General features: G+C 41.3%; 1 protein-coding gene across 1 annotated transcript in view; it reads right to left on the bottom strand.

Annotated features, from left to right (window-relative positions):
• Positions 1–2,259: 2,259 nt before the first annotated feature.
• LOC109470302 (sodium/hydrogen exchanger 10-like) overlaps positions 2,260–20,423 on the bottom strand; it is a 32,642-nt gene continuing 14,478 nt past the window's right edge. The window contains exons 10-23 of the mRNA XM_019769217.1: positions 18,565–18,705; positions 17,015–17,173; positions 14,757–14,930; positions 13,657–13,749; positions 12,100–12,288; positions 11,144–11,345; positions 10,331–10,479; positions 8,963–9,088; positions 8,261–8,359; positions 7,288–7,455; positions 6,179–6,313; positions 5,339–5,566; positions 4,277–4,561; positions 2,260–2,976 (exon numbers count right to left, since the gene is read on the bottom strand). Of these exons, the coding sequence (XP_019624776.1) occupies positions 2,959–2,976; positions 4,277–4,561; positions 5,339–5,566; positions 6,179–6,313; positions 7,288–7,455; positions 8,261–8,359; positions 8,963–9,088; positions 10,331–10,479; positions 11,144–11,345; positions 12,100–12,288; positions 13,657–13,749; positions 14,757–14,930; positions 17,015–17,173; positions 18,565–18,705 (2,166 nt within the window). The 3' untranslated portion in view covers positions 2,260–2,958. The remainder of the gene's footprint in view (positions 2,977–4,276; positions 4,562–5,338; positions 5,567–6,178; positions 6,314–7,287; positions 7,456–8,260; positions 8,360–8,962; positions 9,089–10,330; positions 10,480–11,143; positions 11,346–12,099; positions 12,289–13,656; positions 13,750–14,756; positions 14,931–17,014; positions 17,174–18,564; positions 18,706–20,423) is intronic.

Raw genomic sequence — 20,423 nt, forward strand, 5'->3', positions numbered from 1 at the left:
AACTGAATGTACGGTTCGAAGCCAAAGGTAGGTTGGCCATCAGTATTTCTGACCTGTTACATGATTGTGTACTTATCCAGGTACTATTATGATCATGTAGTCTTGTAGGGTATAATGACTGTAGTATACAGTTCCTGAACTTACTATCATGAAAGTTCATCTGTGTTGGTAGTTACATGTTTGAAGTTAAAACTTTTGGTCCAACACAAAAAATTACTCTCACCTAGAGCTTTCGATCAGTCACTCTGGTCTTCCTCAGTAGACTGACCCAGTGAAACTTGTCATGTGGCTTCTTTGAAGTGTGACGTCAACACTGGGACAAAGGTATCTGGTACTAGTGGTAGACGATGTTGGCCCCCGTCGTGGTTCAATGAAGGGTGATGGGCCCTGATGTCAATGGCTTCCTTCACCCCTCTCAAGAAATAGTCTTGTTCAGTGTGTAAAATCCTTACAGTGGGCCCATTAGGAAGCTCTAGGTGAGAGAATTTTTTGTGTTGGACCAAAAGTTTTAACAGTTTTTGAACTTTTTGTAAAAAAGAAAGACTCTTTACACACCCATTTATAGGAACTATATGTACATGTAGACTGATGCAGTGAAAGACACGGAAAAGTTGTGAAATATGCCATGTGATGGTATCAAGAGATCAAGTCATCCTGAACAGCAGAACAAAATAACTTTAACATATGACAAAAAGGGACCATTCTGCTGAGAACAGTGGTGCAATGTTGAAAAATGCAGTATACATTTCTTGCTGAGTAACAACTGTGTCATTTGGATCTGCATGATGATTGGTGCACAGTACACCAATCAGAAAACGGTATGGAAACTACCTGATGATACACCAATCAGAAAATGGAACCAGCGTGATGATTGGTGCACAGCACAGACTCTGTGTTTTAGGTTTAAAATCATAAAGGTACTAGAAGTATTTTGTAACATTGATACAATTTGATTCCATCAGTGGAAAGAAAAAAAATGACCATATTTTGCGTGATGTTGTATGATCCATTGCAGTATACTAGATGTGCATTTATACATGTAGTTTTGATACATTGGTATATGTACCTGTTACATGTAGTCTATATAGAAAGTGGCATTTACTTGGTGATATTGTGAACCTACATGTACTAGTAGATACATGTATGTTGATGAAGGTTAAACATAATGGCATTGTACAGGTAATGAGATACAGTAATTAGTATTACCCATGCAAATGGATAGATTTTGAAAACTGTCTGACGTTTCAACTTTTTGTCTCCAGAATACATTGTGGGAGTTTGTACATGTAAATGTTGTCATTAGGACAGAAGCATAACTTTGGTACAACTGTCCTGTCAATAAACATTCCAGTCTTACTAGCAGTTTGTGGTTCTATTTATTACCTCCATGAAAAATGGTGCTATTTTTTTTGGCGCGTCTGTGTGTGTGTGTGTGTGTGTGTGTTTGTGTGTGTTTCTGCAGAACGCCTTTATGGATTGTGATGATATTTGGTATGCTGGGAGGTCTTAGGAAGCCAAAGGTCAAGTTCAAATATGGGCATCCTGGTGGCTGACCTTGGTACTGCAGCAGAACTTCCAGTTTGGCAGGGAATACAGATGTGCAGGTTATGTAACAAAACACCAGCTGTACATGTGAGGCAGCGCGCCTACCCGGTTTGATTTATGAGGTTCTCCCTCTGGAATAGGCTACATGTACTGAGTTGACCATATCTATTATGGCCTGACCTATTTCAGGCCAAAGGTGCTACTGTATTAGCTTTTTGTTAAAAACAAAAACCTGTGTTATTTTGTTCTGTACTGTAGCGTTCTGTGTAAAAACATTTACAAAAACTCATTACATTTCATGGAGGTTTGAGATCTCCAAATTCTTGTTACAAGTCGTCATGTACTAGTATACATGTATTACTAGAGAGCTTATGCACTGCACTATGGAAAAAAGCACAGCATGGATTGTGACAGCTATATATTTGACAAAGGTTGCACCTTCATTCCCTTCATACATGTATGTGATTGTTGGAATAACTGTATATAAATAAATAAATCCTGTTGGAATAACAGGATACATAGCAACTGCACAAGGGTCCAAAGCATGGAATATGATAAAGGAAAGAGTATATTTTATGACAATCCTACATGAATGATTTAATGGGATTTCTATGCCAGCACACACGCTACATGTGTTGAATCAAATTCACAAGATAAAACAGAAAACCATGCTTCATTTGTATTATCTAAATTTTCTGATTTTAATACTTGTAGTTGAAACTTCTGGTCGATTTCTTACCCACTTTTTTTGTTACGCAACTTAAAGGTGCTCACTGTAGGATTTCGGTGACAAAACTAAAAATGTTCTTCATAACGAAATCTTCATGTTATTGCCATTAACATCAACGTTTTAGCACATCTGGATAGTTATTTCATACTTAATACTTTTACAAACAGTGCAAAAACTAATTGACTCATATGGTTGCCTCATCAAATCAAATCTTATGGTGATAGCAGTAAACATACATATTGTACAGTGGCTGGGCATTAACAAATAGACTAACAGTTTTTCTACACCTTTATATGGCAAATATGTCACATTTTACATCCTGAATATAATGCTATGGAATGACATTATGAGGGTACTGTGTAAAGAAATAAACAGAAAATTGACTTTAAAACATTGTGCTAATCTTAACTTTGATCACCTTCAAAAGAAGAAGAGGAAACCTGAGAGGAAGTCGTATTTCATTCATATTCACAAACCTGAGAGAAGCCTGGACGGCATTCCAGCCTCCTGGTTTTCATTTTGGTGCAAAAAACGCGAAAATTGTGGACCTTTTGAAATTCTGCTTCCTCTTAGTTTTCCTTTACATCTACGAAACGATTAACAAAGTTTGAAAAGATAGAAGTTGGTTGCACCAAGGTTTAGCCAGGACGCTGAACGTCACAGGTCCTCTCTGTACAGCGGCATCAAAGTTGGAACTCCTCCTGTGAGAACACAGGTCAGAATTATTAGAGACGTGTCGTATTTTGTTCTTAAAGGCATTAAGCGTAATGGACCTATACCATTATTACGTCACAGTTTGTTTACCGCAATGAATGCCGGTCAATCGATATATATCACCGTTTATATTGTACAGGGGTGTGTAGGGCGGTGTGTGTTTGTGTAGCGTTAGCCTAATATAAGGCTTTTAATACAGCACTACTTTCGTCTAACGTCACAACTAAATCACCCATGCGGCATGTAATGCTGTGTCAACACACTTAGACGCAGCAAAAATCAGACATACCTTACTTTGAAAACTTTGAAATGATCTTTATTCTTTAACTGATCGTTCTAGAATGTTCTTTAGAACAGGTAAACAAACTGTGAAGTAATAATGGTATAGGTCCATTTCAGGGCGGCAATAGTATATTTTGGATGAGGACATCTATATGATGTTGACATTTACTGTTATCTATGCACATTTTAGTCACCATTTCATACTTGAATTTGTTTGAGATAGCCTAGAAACAAGCTATGTGAGTCCTGGTATTTTGGGGTACCACCAATAGACAGCTAGAACCAGCCTTCAATACGAAACCGTATCCAGACCTGAAACAAGAAACTGTTTCTGTGTTGTTTTTTGACAGCCATTTTTACCTCACAGACATCTATGGGTAAGGGTTCATTAAACTTAATACATTAAATCATGACCAGAATATTGACTTAAAAATCCTGATTTACATGTACTGCCCTGAAATCGCTTTGAGTGTCTTTAAGTTAACAGAAGAGTCTGTAGTTGTCTGTGTGTACCATGAATTTACATATTGTTTTGCATACCCATGGAAGCATAACATGAACAATACGTCTTGCGTTCTTGATGTTTTAATGACACCAAAAATTATATAATATTTAAGAAATTGCACAACTTTGTTTTTGAAAGGCAATGTATGGAATGTGTGAAATAAGCAATTTAGTAACTTAATTCATTGCTTCAGCCTTTTGTTGACGCCGGATACTAACACATGGCATATATAAAAAGTCTATTTACAAAGAGGCCAAACCCTGTATTTGACACCTAAGACACTTGTCATGAATGTCCTTGGCATCTATGCCTAAAACCTGTCTACGATGTCCAAAGATTATAGCTGGGTTATGCTACTTGACGTCACTTCGAGACCGTTACATCGGGTAGTGTTCTGCATTGTCATAGTCGAAAGACTGTACGCTCCACCCAGCCTCCTTACTCAAGACCTGATTCGGTAAAACAACAGGTTTTAAACCGCTCCCACTACTACTACTCACGGAAGGCGTGACGTCTTTGATTGGCTGTAGATCGGTCCTGCGGCGGGTTGTACCATCCGATGCCGTCTCCAGGGTGGGGAGGGTGATGCTGACAGTTTTGCCAGACTTTGGCCGTCTGAACATGCTGGAACTACTTCTCTTGCTGAGGAGGTTGTGACTGCTGCGGCGCTGGGCCGCGTGTTGGAGACACAGGGAGCTCTCACGTGAAGGCGTCAGGCCGTAGATGGAGTTGCGCCGTTTTGTGTCCTCCTCTATGATAACCTCCTTGTTGGGGACAACCAGTAACTGGGCAGAACAGAGATGGTTTTAGTGTGGTTAGAGACTGTCAAATAGAAACACGGGTAACAGATCTCTATATTCTACTGCTCCATAAGTTGGATTTACCAATGGTAGTAAATGCCAGGGAAGTCGGGTAATGTTTAGTCTGTATTAAAACAGTTGTTAGAAACAGGAGGAGCGAGTAGAAACAGGTAAAAACCCCTCCTGGTTCAAACACACGACCTCCCGAGCACCAGCTTTAAAATCCGACGCTCTAGCCACTCGGCCGAAAAGGTCTGGACCCATCGGCCGGGTCAGTTGGTAGCGCCTATAAACCCCTCACTGTTACACAGTGCCAGACTCTACAATAAAAGTATCTCTTACCATCTATTACTATTACTGTAACCGCGACGGGGGCCGACATCGTCTACCAGATACCTTTGACCCAGTGTTGACGTCACACTTCAAAGAAGCCACGTGACAAGCTTCACTGGGTCAGTCTACTGAGGAAGACCAGAGTGACTGGTCGAAAGCTCTAGGTGAGAGAATTTTCGTGTCGGATTTAAAGTTTAACTCTAAACAACATATACTCTTGTGTGGCCCTTTTTCTGTTGTATGTGTGTGGTATCTGTGGCATCTCTGGTCCATTAGTTGGTTTGCCAACTACTGGCCCTGCTACTGATCCACTACTGTCGGCTACTGACTCAACTACTGATTTGCCACTGTAGGTGATCATGAGAGGATTTTTTGTGTTGGACCAAAATTTTTAACTTTAAACATTACTGTAACTGCATGATACACTACCTGTGGTGGGAGCACGCCTTCCTCCGTGTTGAGCACCAGTTTGTGGACGGTACGCGGGATGATGCAGGGTGCCACGAACTCCTCCCCCGTGTGCGGGCTCCCCGCCTGCCCCTGCACCAGGATGACGTCATCCATGGTGTGGTCGATCTCGAAGGAGCGTCGGTCGACCAGGTTGGTGGGCATGTAGCCTGTCTCCAGGCGCAGCCGCACTTTGTCGTGCGTCCAACCCTAACAGGGGGAAAGAGCTCGAGATTGTCTCCACATACCTTAAATTTGTACCTAAAGCTTCATACAGCTCTCAACCGTGAATAGTTTCATCAGGTCGGTAAGTCACTGAATAAAGACACTCTTTAAAAACAAAACCAATGGTTTATTACTCAGCCGACTGTCACCTTCCTTAGGGCTGTGCAATGTGAACCAGTCAGAATTGCCCTGAGGAAGGTGTCAGACGGTCACCGAAACATCGGCTGTGAATAAAACACTTGGTTGTGTAAAACAGTAACTGGGTTCTGGCGTATCGTATAGTGGATGTCTAACCTTCATCGACGCTTCATCGTTATCATTCATATTTGAACCGTTTGAAATGGCCCCAAAACTAGCTATGTGAGTTTTTTTTTTATTTTGCGGTACCACCAATAAATACTACAATGCCTGAAACATGCAACTGTTTTCCGTCAGCGACATTGCATTTTTGCCTCACAGGTATCAATAGGCTACAGGGTAGGTTTGAAGCAACTTACTACTGTAACATTAAAAACGACCATAAAATTGACTATGAAGATCAAGTATTAGTGCCCTGAAATCTCTTCGGGTGCCTTTAAGGAACAGCCGGTGCCTTACCTGGTAGGCCAGAGTCTTGAGCAGCAGGGGAGTGGAGATGCGGATGGCGACAACACGCCAGATTCTCGCCTTCAGGAAGTTACTGGAGAACAGGTCAAAGGCCATATCCATGTCCTCCGCACTGATGTAGTACGTCTGTAAGCAGAGATACCGTGTGCGACCTCATGTAATAAACCCATTCGACTTTCACGGATCACATCAACTGCTTACGTCACAGAGGGGGTGACACTTCGAACGAACGTCGTTCTAGAATGCTGAAGTCGAACGTGGCTTGCGCTCGCGGTGTCCCCCCTTTCTATTCGAAATGTCCCCCTTGTGACGTTTTTCTATTCGAAATGTCCCCCTTGTGACGTTTTTTTATTCGAAATGTCCACCTTGTGACGTTTTTCTATTCGAAATGTCCCCCTGTGACGTCTTTCTATTCTAAATATACCCCTTGCGTTGTGACGTTTTTTTATTCGAAATGTCCCCCCTTGTGACGTTTTTCTATTCGAAATGTCCCCCTGTGACGTCTTTCTATTCTAAATATACCCCTTGCGTTGTGACGTTTTTCTATTCGAAATGTCCACCTTGTGACGTTTTTCTATTCGAAATGTCCCCCTGTGACGTTTTTCTATTCGAAATGTCCCCCTGTGACGTTATTCTATTCGAAATGTTCCCCCTGTGACGTTTTTCTATTCGAAATGTCCCCCTGTGACGTTATTCTATTCGAAATGTTCCCCCTGTGACGTTTTTCTATTCGAAATGTCCCCCTGTGACGTTATTCTATTCGAAATGTTCCCCCTGTGACGTTTTTCTATTCGAGTTTCCAGTTTGTGCGATCATTAAAAGTCGAATGGGTCTATTTCGTTTAAGCAATTTCAAAAGTAGCCTGGGTGCCATCCCCGCTCCCTATAAGCTAGGCCCTAATGTCGCTAGCTAACTTCTGGTGATGACGTCACGTAATGAGCTAGACCGAGGAGCGCAATAGAAGATAACAATAAGATCTATCTTATGTTATATTGTTATTCTTTTATTGTGTTTGGGGATTGCCCCCAGGGTGAATTGAAAACCGCTCTCCAGGGCGATATGTTCTCTGGTTAAAAAAAAAAAGAAAACAAACAACGAACCTGAACAGACGTCTCACAGGACACGCTGGTTGACCGCGGCTGTTTGTTGAGAATGCCGATCTCGCCGATGATGTTTCCCGATGTCAGGTAGTCCTCGTACACGTCCAGGTCATCGTCCATGCTGTGCTGGGTCTCATAGTCCGTGTACTTCACAGCCGCGCCGCGAAGCTACGACAGGGCAACGTGTGAAAGCAATGCAGGTTTTTTATGTTTACCGAAGGAAAACATATTGTTTTTGCTCCATTTCTTCTTCTTCCTCTTCTTCTTCTGTTCCAAACACTAACCTATGACCTGGCCAATGGCCTCTTTTGTTGACGTCTGTCACCATAGTAACTGGTGTTGGGTTACATAATGTTGCAATTATATAGTGGGCATTTAGGCTCCTGCCGCCATATACATATACATGTACATGTATGTGAATGTGTTTGAGTTAAAGAATTAACAGAGCAGACCATATCCGAAGGTAAACATTATGCATTTGCAAATGTTACTTTTCTAGTTATATACTTACTTTCGTAATGCTAAGGTCACATTTTCAAACCTTGGCCCGGCCGGGCAGTCTTATGAACGAAAATTACGATATAAAAGACAACAACGCGCAAAAAGTTTTTTTAAAAATGATCATGAGAACTAGTTTCGTATGTTCTTGATATAAATTGTTGATTTTTCGTTAATCAAAACAGCCCGACCGGGCCCCGGTTTGTAAATGTGACCTCAGCATAAGGTCTATCGGTATATACTATGAAGATTTTTTGGTGGAGCCACAAGACCCCCTCATTCATGCTGTCTAGTGAGAATCATGTTCCACGGTTGGGTCATTCGATTTTGCATACATTACAATGCGAATGTCGAAATGAAAACTAAGCGGGTATCATGAGGGAAAGACTGGTCGAATGAATTAAATTATTAATACGTTACAAAACATCCCTTTTTGGTAAGTAATGAATAAATAAGTGACACATCTCGCCCTTACCTTTACCATACCCGAGACGATGAGGAACAGACCTCTAGGTTGTTCGCCTTGTTTGCAAAGAGTTGAACCAAAGTCGTGAAACAGCAACTTCGCCCGAGCCTAGGTATATATATAGGGGTGGCATCATCAAAAACGTTAACCGAGATTCAACTCAAAATCTGATACCATTTATAATGAGGGATTTGATTTACATAATACACCAGTTTACCTTTCAAGGATCGCTTTCACGATTACGTCACAGGGGGGACATTCCGAATAGAAGGCTATCCAAAACCTCTCCCTGTGACGTAAGCAGTTTATTCCAACCGTATTGGTGTTCACAAAATGTTGTGACTTTGAAATCAAACTCGCGCAAACATCTGTCTGAGTGTACGAAATCCAGATTTTCTCGGTTTTCATTGGATGTTTGCTCAATCTTGCTCATACTAACTTTAGCAAAAAAAATGCCTGTCAGAAACCCGTTGCCATGGCAACACAAAAAATTATTATCTTATTCCAATTACAGAATTGTTGCCAACAATATTCTAGGAAAAGTCACCAAGTTTTGCCGTTCAGACGCTATATGACATCAAAGTCGGCGCAGGCACTTTTAGGCCCCCCACCCCCGGTCTAGATAAGGTTCACTGACCGGTCTAGAATGTTCTTTAGAACAGGTATACAAACTGCAACGTAATAATGTAGTAGGTCCATTTCCTTACATACCTTCATGAACTCTGTAAGTTCGGCGTTTCCTTCCAGCCATGAGATGTGCCTGAGGAGCTGCTCAGGGTTGGGAGGAGGGATGGAGGGCGGGGCCCGGGCCAGCTGCTTCATCTTTATCTCCACAACCTGAAACCAACCATGTTTAAAGTTAAAACCTTTGGTCCAACACAAAAAAATTCTCTCACCTAGAGCTTTCGACCAGCCTCTAGAGGTCTCTAAAAGCCAGGTTTCAAGAACACACACGGCCTAGCTCTGCCAATTCAGAGGTGTCTCAACACATCCACATAGTCACCCGGACATTTTGTTTCACTTGACACTGTAAAGAGTTTAGACACTGAACAAGACTATTTCTTGAGAGGGGTGAAGGAAGCCATATACATCAGGGCCCATCACCCTACATTGAACCGCGACGGGGACCGACATCGTCTACCAGATACTTTTGACCCAGTGTTGACGTCACACTTCAAAGAAGCCACGTGACAAGCTTCACTGGGTCAGTCGACTGAGGAAGACCAGAGTGACTGGTCGAAAGCTCTAGGTGAGAGAATTTTTTGTGTTGGACCAAAAGTTTTAACTTTAAACATGTAGCTACCAACACAGATGAACTTTCATGATACTGTAACCAGCCATTTTACATTTACTGTATACTAACACATTGGGTCAATGTTGATTTGAATCATATGGAGGGCATCCGTGCGCGTTCATTTCCAAAAAAAGTTGTCGACCATACTGTTAATCATACAATGGACTGCAAAATTAGCAAACAGCCCTTATAAATTATCCAAATGAGGTCCTGATTCGAATAAGTTATATTTTATGAGAGTCGCCTTTACTTACTTCTAAATATCCCAAATATGAAATTCCCGACAGTTACCACTACATGTGCCAAATATTTTTCAGCTCACGGTTATTAGTGCATGAATCAAACAAAATATTGATGTAACTTACTAGTATATTATGATCAATAACCTGTAACCTTTTAGTATTTTTTAAACGTAGGACACGGATGCAGTCAATGTACAAAATGACTAATAAAATATTAATTAATGGTGGACGTACAAATGTACCTAATACCAGCCCAGAAGAGAACAAGAAATAGCCATGCTTTCAAGTACCAGAGTTATCAACTAAGGATTCATTCTTTCCTAGATCTATTGCAGAGTCCAGGAACTCGTTGTCACAAAGTTTATTAGGGGCATTGTCATTAGATAGCTTTAAACAATTTTAGAGTTAGATGTTCAAGGGTTAGGTGTAACACGTCGTTCTGTGTGATGTAGCCAGTTGCCGCCGCGCCGCGTGCCTGCGAAGCTGGTGTGTTATACCGGCGGCTATTATTATACCTGCTATACCGATACAGATAGGACCTACCATCTCCAGTTTTTTGGCCTCCGTCTCGTCCAGAAGCCCCCCGCCCTGCATCTCTCTGATGGTGTCGCGGGAGTGGTTCAGCACGGCCCGCATGGACTGTCGGGTCTTCACCGACACGGCAATGCCGGGGTGGTCGCGCTGCAGCAGACCTGGGAGGGTCAAACACACAGTATCAACATCCAGGTTCCTTTTAGTTGCACGTGCGGAGGATAGCACGTAAATACTATAATAGTACCTTTACCTCGTTTTATAGAACTGTAGTTACTCTACAATTGTAGTTACTTGGAGCTAGGATTACTATTTGTATTTCTAAAAAAAGCATTATTTTCGAATGAAACTGATTTGTAGGATTTTTATGTTTAATATTTCTTGACTTAGCGATAGAAATCTTTCAAAATTTTATCGACTCATGCTATTGTAAACAGCCTCGCAATTCATGACTTCCAATACGGCTGCCAGGAAGCATCATGTATATCTTGTTGATGAACTATTAAACCAGTCTACTACTACTAATACTACTTCTCCTCTTCCTCCTCCTTCTCCTACTATTACTACATGTACTACTACTACTGATGCTGCTGCTATTACTGCTACTACTACTACTACTACTACTGCTACTACTACTACAAAAATGTACTGCTGCTGCTGCTACTGCTGCTACTGTTACTACTACTACTACTACTACTACTACTACTACTACAGTAACTACTACTACAGTACTACTTTCGCTTATGTCTCGCAACGGATGAAGAGAAGCAAGTAAGCACCCCCATAGGAAGGCCTGCTGGACGCTACACTTTGCACTGGACTAACCGAGTTCACGGATGACCGCTCTCCGGCTGATGTCGGACTTCTGTCGAAGTTCCCGCGCGATGGCCTTGTTGTCGATGATGGTCGGGATCAGCTTCATGACCTCCTCCTCACCCACCACGAAGCCCTTCCCGACGTCATACCCGAAACTCAGTTTCTTATTGATCAGGTTGTCGATGACATTGATCATCCGGGGAATCGCTGCCTGTGAGGGAAGACGATCGTATCAACCCTTCAGTCAATGCAACAAACTATGCTAAAGAAATAATCAGCCTTGTAGCCAGATTATCGTAGGCTCGACGGTACCTTAACGGTGCTCAGAGTACTACCCGTCCGCCCAGGTGCTGATCAACCCACGCCAGGTTTTAGATGCTGGTTTTATATGCTGGTTGTAAACACGGGACCACCATTTAACGTCCTATCCGAGGGACGTCCCTAACCGAAGCTAGATACTCATTTACACCTGGGTGAAGTGAGGAAAGTCGTGTAAAGTGCCTTTCCCAAGGGCACAAGATCGGTGACACCGGGCAGGATTCGAACCTGGGACCTCTTGGGCCTGGGCCGAACACGCTACCACTACTACCACTACGCCACACGACCCCACTGTCATTGTCTGACCAACCTTGGACAGAATAGCAAAGTTCTTTCTATCACAACCATTCATTTTTCAAGCCGACGTTACGATGATCTTCTGTCATCTTCATCAGGACAATTCTGACTGGTTTACTGTGCACTGACTAGTTGTTACTTGGTGCATAGTGCACTGAATGTGTTACATAGTTCTTAGTGCACTAAGCTAGTTTTTTTCTGTTTACTGTCAGTGCACAGTAAACCAGTCAGACTGGCCCTGATGAAGATGACAGAAGGTCATCGAAACGTCGGCTTGAAAAATAAATGGTTGTGATAGAAAGAACTTTGCTATTCAGTCGTTTACCAACCTGATGAAATTATTTACCAACCTTAGACAGTCTGAGCATCCTCATCGCCCTGAGGAGACGGAAGATCTTGGCGATGCGGAAGATGGCGGGGTTGAAGTCGACGTTGCCGAAGATGTTGTCCAGGACGATGTCGATGATTGACACGGCGATGATGAACAGGTCGAACTGGTTCCAGTGGGAGAAGAAGTAGTGCTTCCGCAACGCCACGATCTGGAGGACACGATCGACGGAACTTCATATTTAAAATGGAAAAAAATGTTGTGTTTTCTGTTTCAGTCCTGAAAAAATATCTTTTTTTTTTTCTTTTTCTTTTTACTTCAGGCCATGTTGATTTGATGAAATGGATGAAATGTAAAGAAATGAATTTGAAGAGTAGATTATTTGCCATACCATACTCCGTGTCATTTGTTCAATCTACATGACCACATAGATTTTATAATACTAAGCAACTTTTTTTGCCAAATGTTTATTTTATTCGCACGCTCGCATCAATTTTGGCGTTCCCAGATGTCATCCATATAATCAAATCAACATGGCCTTAGTGATATCTATATAGCGGTCCAACAATACACATACAAAGTAAAACTTGCATGAGGGCACTTTTATTTTCAATGTCAATGTTAGAAAACCAAATGTACATCGTTTTATCATTCAGGTTGATGAGCTCAAAAAATTTACTTATTACTTATGTCCCTTGCAGGGGTTCACCCCCCAAAAAAGTCTAGGGTCGGCAGGTTTTTTGGGTGTCGGTTGGGAAACAAGAAACACTTCGTAAAGATACAATATAAAATTGTATCTTTACGGATACCTTAGAGCTTTCCTAAAGGTTGATTTTCTTCACTCTAATGGCCATTTACATGCTTTGATTTTGTGTAGTGACCAATCGTCATGAAAATGAGGAAAGCACCGTTTACTAGTGTTGCAAAATAAATCAGACTAGCTGTACCTGACAGGTAAGTTCAACTGGATTTTCTCATTACTATTTTTCTCTTAAAATAATCAAACAAAAAGGGACACGTTTCTTTTGGCTCATAAACTTACAGTTTATAGTCAAAATCGTAAATCTCTTCATAAGGACTTAACATGATTTTCTTTTATAATGTGAAAAAGTACTAGCTCACAATTTTGAAAACAAATGGTGGTCATAGCATGAAAGTTCATCTGTGTTGTTACAAGTCATTATGAAATAAAAACTAAGCTTTAACTTCCATCACTTAGATTACAGAATTGGGACTTACCCCAAAATTTTCGGTTGACTCCATCAACTTTGTTCACGGAATGGACCCGTCTACTCTTGGAACGTGACGTCAGAGACACGTGACCGTAGTAGCGGGTCATACGTGCCAGATAACTTGTGTCGCCCCCCGTCTCTGTAGGCCTGTGAGCGCTACTACGGTCACGTGTCTCTGACGTCACGTTTCAAGAGTAGACGGGTCCATTCCGTGAACAAGGTTGATGGAGTCAACCAAAAATTTGGGTAAGTCCCAATTCTGTAATCTAAGTGTTGGAAGATATAAAGCTTAGTTTTTATTTCAAAGAGGTGGTCATTCTTATTTACAGGACTGAAGTGTGACGCACCTTTAAGATGGCCTCCAAGACGTAGATGACGAAGAAGATGTAGTTGGTAATTCTCAAGTAGAACTGATACTCTGGAAATTGCGGGTGTGATTCCTGTGGAAGATTGTGTCATTTCTAAATTAACTTAAAGACAGACTCATGCAGAGTTAATCTGAAGTAAACAAACTAAACCAAACATTCTTCCTTTCTATTATCACAGCCGCATATACCCATACAATCACTACTAAGCGAGATGAAGCCGAAAAGAATAGAAATTAGACATTATTTACACTCTTATATGTTCATTTGTATGTAATGTATATGTTTATGTTCATGTTCTGTACCCATGCGACCTGTACTAAGTTCTGTAGAACACTAATGTACAATAAAGGTCTTCATTCATTCATTATCTCAAAGATACGAGCAATGTCACTATATGTAAATAGAGTTATAGAATATCATTGTAATCAGCATACTAATAATATTCGTGCTATTTCGATTGTACTGGTTAGATAACTTAATCGATCGCAGCGTTAATTAAACATATATGAGTTAATTAAATTGCATCAGTGCTTATTTCAATTAATATACCAAACAAAATTAATCAATTCATTAATTTGTTCAAAATAGTATAGTTATTGCACTGTGTTATTGAAGCAACATTAGACCTAGACATTCTTTTTTCCACATTCTTTTTGCTCAATTTTCACAGGAAAACAAAAAAGCAGACATAAACAGACGTGCATGAATATTCTTAAACAGACATGACAAACAATCAGACAGGCACATGAAACTACATAAAAATAATAAACACAAAATACATAAAAAGTACGAAAATATGATTAGAAAATATAATCAGTAATCAAAATTCAAAACCATTGGAACATAATGAAATTGTTTTTTGTATTCATATATCAAAAACAGAACATACAATGTAGTGAACCATCCCTTACACAATAATAATAACTGATCATACTAATAACAATAATCATAATAGTAACAATAATACTTATAATCTTAATGATAACTGATCATAATAATTATTCACAATCCGACTCATAGCTGATCATAATAATAACTGATCATAATAATAACAATATTGACATTGTTCGATTGGATACCTCTATGACGAACTCGATGATGATGGGGATAAGGTTGAGAATGATGAGCACGTTGATGGTCCATTCAAACGCAGGGTGACAGACGATGATAAACACGGTTCGCAGGACCTTGTGTTCAGGCTTGGGCAGCTGATCTTTCTGCTTGTCCGTCACCAACTCTTCTAGTTTATTTCTCTGTATGAGATTACACAAAAGATAAGCTAATGCATGTCAGCTTGCCGTGATTTTTTTTTTATATTATACATGTAAGGCCACACCGACTTAATTTTATGGATGACATCCTCTGAATGAAGACCCCCAAACTAGTGCACGGCCAAAAATGAAATAAAAATGCTACTAAACCACAGGAATACTAGTACAAGGCTGGTATTGTGAATTTGCGGCAGTACATAGCGACGTATTAGCCTGGGTACCATCCCCAGTAGTATATTCGCAAACTCTATAACTGGGTCTGGACTTGAACACATATGTAGCGTCTGGAGTCTAAATATTCGTTCAGATTTTGAACGAGCGCGCTGATTGGTCCTACTCGTCTAAGCCCTTTTTGGGGTGTGTACATATTAGGTAAGGGCCGTTCGGACACGTTAGCGTCCGTTCGAACGTCCGAACGGCTACGTTAAGATAGATCCTTGTTCTTATCTTATTTTCATCAACATGTCCGACGGCGAACCGAACGCTAAAGCGCACATGATATAGCCGTAGTCAGTCTTTCCGCGATCGATCATCAACAGAGCTGACGCACAAGCCGCTCAGCTCTTGGAGGTTGATGTTGACCTTGCAATCACGTCCGTTTTGGACGATTTAGACGGAATATCGTCGCTCAAAAATGAGCAAAAAGATGCATTGAACAATTTCAAAATAGAACACACCGAGAAAAGGAACACTCGCGCGAAGATCTGTGTTTACAAAACAACAAACATCACTTGAATAAATACAGGCGCGCCATTGGCCGTCGCCTCTGAGGCTCAGCCAATCAAATGAAGCCCCGCTGCTCGGGCTAGCTCATTACGTGACGTCATGACCAATCGTTTTATATGTGTTCAAGTCCAGACCCAGTTATAGAGTTTGCGAATATACTACTGGGGATGGTACCCAGGCTAGCGACGTATACGACAAGCCGACACATGCTGTTTTTTTTTTTGCAGAATTTATTAATCGGCACGAGTTCTTGCCGTCGTTCGGTAGCCTGGGTGGCATCCGATCCAAAGTTACAACCGGCTTCTTATTGTCAGTAACTTACCATGGGCTAGAGTCCTAGTCTAGAGGCCTAGAGCCTCGGAGGACGTGATGTTTAACAAAAAAAAAAACCGGGCCAAAATCAATGCGCGCGGATGTCATCCATAAAATTAAGACGATGTGGCCTGAGCTCCATGAACGGTTACGTCACTGAGGGGTGGTGGTGGGGGGGGGGTAATTTCGAATGGAACACCGTTCTAGAACCGGCTTTCGCTTGCTTTGTTGCCTCTGGCAAATGGTTTCTGAAAATTTCGCACCTGCATCGGTACAAGGAGTCTTAACTTTAAGCATATCGATACTTTGCTGAAGGATGGCTATCCCCAGTTTCCTTCCTCTCAACCTCACCCGACAGCCGATTTTGGCACCTCAGAGAGCAGACCATCGCAGTGATCTGCCAGGGGGGACACCGCAAGCGAAAGCCGATTGTGACGTTAGCAGTTTTTGCAATGCCTAAAAGGTAAACAGGTCCATGAGAAACCAAGGCAGTCTAGACTCATCCTAGAAGTTCCGTAACCCCCTGTCACACATAGCCGAATCGAATACGGCCTCCCGAACACTATCGGACTCCCCCAACCATGGTTAGGAAAGTGTCTGAAGTAAGGTCAGCTGTGGTTGGCAGGTTTTCGAATTCGGTGAGGTCGGCTACTGTTCGGCTGTACCAGTCGAATGTTTCAAAATGTTCAAAACATACTGGAATCATCAGTGGAATGGATGTTTGGTTGGGTCATTGTGGGCTGGTGGTTAAAAGGCCAGCATTGGTCAGGGTTTGGTTGGCAGTCACGTTTGACTCAAACTTAACTCAAATTTGATTTGAATTGTATCGAAAAGCAGGCATGGACTACATATCTGGTTAGACTGCTCCCAACTTGGTTGGTTGGTTGGTTGGTTGGTTGGTTGGTTGGTTGGTTGGTTGGTTGGTTGGTTCGTCGTGGGAAGGTTCTGTGTTCTGAATGACTGTGTGACAGGGGCTTAAACGTACTAATCGCACATACAGGATGCACTTTGCATCATATAAGACTCACCAACTTTGGCAGCAGCCCCTTGATTTTCCAGTGCTTCTTTATCTCTTCAATGTCCACAAACTCGCCCATACTGTCCGCCGCTGACTCCGTGGCCTGCACCAACACGCGCACCGCCTCCCGGTTCAACATACCGTGCTCAAACTGCTTCCAGTAGCTCACCTGGGGGAGCAGAGCAATCATCGTGGAAATGACTGTTACAGTAGTAATTACTGTAGTATTAGTTACTGTAGTATTAGTTACTATTACTGTAGTAGTAGTAGTAGAAGTAGTAGAAGTAGTAGTAGTAGTAGTAGTAGTAGTAGTGGTAGAAGTAGTAGTAGTAGTAGTAGTAGTAGTAGTAGTAGTAGTGGTAGAAGTAGTAGTAGTAGTAGTAGTAGTAGTAGTAGTAGTAGTAGTAGTAGTGGTAGTAGTAGTAGTAGTAGTAGTGGTAGTAGCTGGTGGTAGTGATAGTGGTAGTGGCAGTTAGCCTGGGTTCCATCCTGGTTAGTTTACGTCCGCTCCCACAGTCGCTATCACCAATGGACCTATCACATTATTACGTCACAGTTTGTTTACCTGTTCTAAAGAACATTCTAGAACGGTCAGTTAAAGAATAAAGATCATTTCAAAGTTTTCAAAGTCAGGTATGTTTGATTTTTGCTGCGTCTAGTTTTGTTGTCACAGCATTACATGCCGTAATAGGTGTATGATTTGGTTGTGACATTAGACGCAAGTAGTACTGTATTAAAGTCCTTATATTAAGGCTAATGCTACACAAACACACATCGTGCTACGTACCCCTGTACAATATAAACGTCGATTGACCGGCATTCATTGCGGTAAACAAACTGTGACGTAATAATGTGATTGGACCCATCACATTATTACGTCACAGTTTGTTTACCTGTTCTAAACAACATTCTAGAACGGTCAGTTAAAGAATATAGATCATTTCAAAGTTTTCAAAGTCAGGTATGTTTGATTTTTGCTGTGTCTAGTTGTGTTGACACAGCATTACATGCCGAAATGGGTGATTTAGTTGTGACATTAGACGAAAGTAGTACTGTATTAAAAGCCTTATATTAGGCTAACGCTACACAAACACTCACCGCGCTGCGCACCCCTGTACAATATAAACGTCGATTGACCGGCATTCGTTGCGGTAAACAAACTGTGACGTAATAATGGTATGGGTCCATTGTAGTAGTTACAGTAGTAGTAACTGTTACAGTAGTAAACTGGCAGTCTTTGTAGTATATCACTATATGTACTCGTAGTAGTAATATTAGTAGTAGTAGTAGTAGTAGTAGTAGTAGTAGAAGTAGTAGTAGTAGTAATAGTAGTAATGGTAGTAGTAGTAGTGGAAATAGTTCTAGTAGTAGTAAACTGTTTTGTAGTAGTAGTAGTAGTAGTAGTAGTAATAATAATAATAATAGTAACTGTAGTAGTACAATGTAATAATAGTAGTTAGTACTAGTAGACGTAGAAGTAGAAGTAGTAGTGGACTGCTTTTGTAGCAGTAGCAGTAATAAGTGCATCATTGATATTAGCCCACGCTAAGAACTATTTACCTTCTGTGCCTTGAGTGTGCGAAGTCTTGCCTCCTCCGCCATGTCCTGGTACTCCCGCGGTGAGGGCTCGTTCGGTACCATGGACTTACAGTCCTGACACTGGCTCATTCTTTGGAACGGAACAAACTCCTCTGCGTTCACCTGTTATAGAAGAACTTTATTGACACAACAAAAGTACAGCAACTTTCGTAAGGTCTATGTCTAGACATAAAACAGACACGTGGGTACAAGAATAGACCTATGTACAAAACTAGATGAATCAACTAATACTACTTGCTCTAAAGTTCTAAACATTCTTTGATATATTAACCTATTTGTACACAGTAAGGGCTATTACCTTCTAGAATTTAGAGTATAGAGAACATAAAATATAGAAACCCTGACGTTAGTCTCTCTGTGCGTTAGCTTTTCATGATGAAACTGGAAATGAACTTATAAGAACGGCTGCCGTGCGTTTTCATTTGAATTCGTAAACGGCCGTTTTTCTTATTCCATAATTTGTCTCAAGACATGGTACACGTAGGTACAGGTAACTTATTCTATGCCACCACCGACTCAGAGGGTGAACGCATGAACGGAGATATACCCAAGAAATTTGGCCTAAATTAAGGAATCAGGACGACTCGGACCAATAACAACTCGGCCCTTCGCAAATTTGGTCAAAGATCGATGATATTTGTTCGAAAATTGACATCGTGTGTGCGTGTGTCTCTGCCTAAATACTGTCTCCGGTATCGGGCCGAGTTGACCAGGGAGATGGGCCGAGTTGACCAGGTAGATGGGCCGAGTTGGTCGAGTCGTCCGACATGCAATACGGTGATGCGGAATACATCTTGTCGTGTTTCATTCATGCCATACCAAATGCCAAAGTTCCAAAATTAGGTTTCCCTAAACAAAAATGAAACAACATTCAGTTTCAACGTCCGAATGCGGTATTCAAATTTTCCAAAGTGGTACACTCGGCTCAGGCAAAATGCGTTCAAATTATCATCCGGAAGTTTAGAAGCCTGTGTGATAACCAAATAGAACCCCAGGCTATATCGCTAGTTATCACACGGGCTGGAGCTAGCACCCGTATTGAACGTTATCGCGGCCCAGGTATGACATAAATTTGTACATGAACTTACTGTGGTCCAAAGCCTATTGGACATTACCTTACAATGTCTTATTCTAGCAAAGCACAGTGCAGCTTGGTACTGTAGGTGGGCCAGGCAAGTGTCAATAGCGGCGGCACATTTTGTAGGAATCGGTTCTAGGAACTCCTGAAACACAGGTACAAACCCACGGTTCACTCTTCAAGTAAAGATGACATCAACATCTGTCGTCTTTCTGTCGTGATGTGTAACAAATCTTGATGTCACCTCCCTGAAGTTTTTTAATGGGTTCGTACCTATGTTTTAAGGAGTTTGTAGTTTGATAAGAGATATATAAAAAAGCACCACGACTTCAATATTGTGTTGAAAATAATGTTGAGTGACCATTTTTGTACTGGTGGTTTCATCAAGATTTGCTCCATTTCTTTGACAGGTCTGCAAGTGTTACATGTTATCTCTTATAAAAAAATAACGTTTCTCCAAATATCAAAGTCTTTTTGGAATCTGATCTTGTTGATTATACAGTATCATCAAAAGGGCATTTTCTTGCCCCCGGTTGTCTAGTTGGTTTTGTCGTGCTTTGAACCACTCATCGGATAATAGAATTCGAATGTACGAAATTTGTTGAGCGTTACTTAGGCAGTCGTCTGATCTGTGAGGCCCAAATAAGTTGCTTATCATTATGATTATCAGTAGTTATAATATCCAGTAACCATGTTACCGTTTTGTCCTTATCAAAGTCCTTGGTTGGTAAATTACATTATG

The sequence above is a fragment of the Branchiostoma belcheri genome, unplaced genomic scaffold (genome assembly GCF_001625305.1).
Source record: "Branchiostoma belcheri isolate BF01 breed outbred unplaced genomic scaffold, Haploidv18h27 scaffold22, whole genome shotgun sequence".
Classification (NCBI taxonomy): domain Eukaryota; kingdom Metazoa; phylum Chordata; class Leptocardii; order Amphioxiformes; family Branchiostomatidae; genus Branchiostoma; species Branchiostoma belcheri.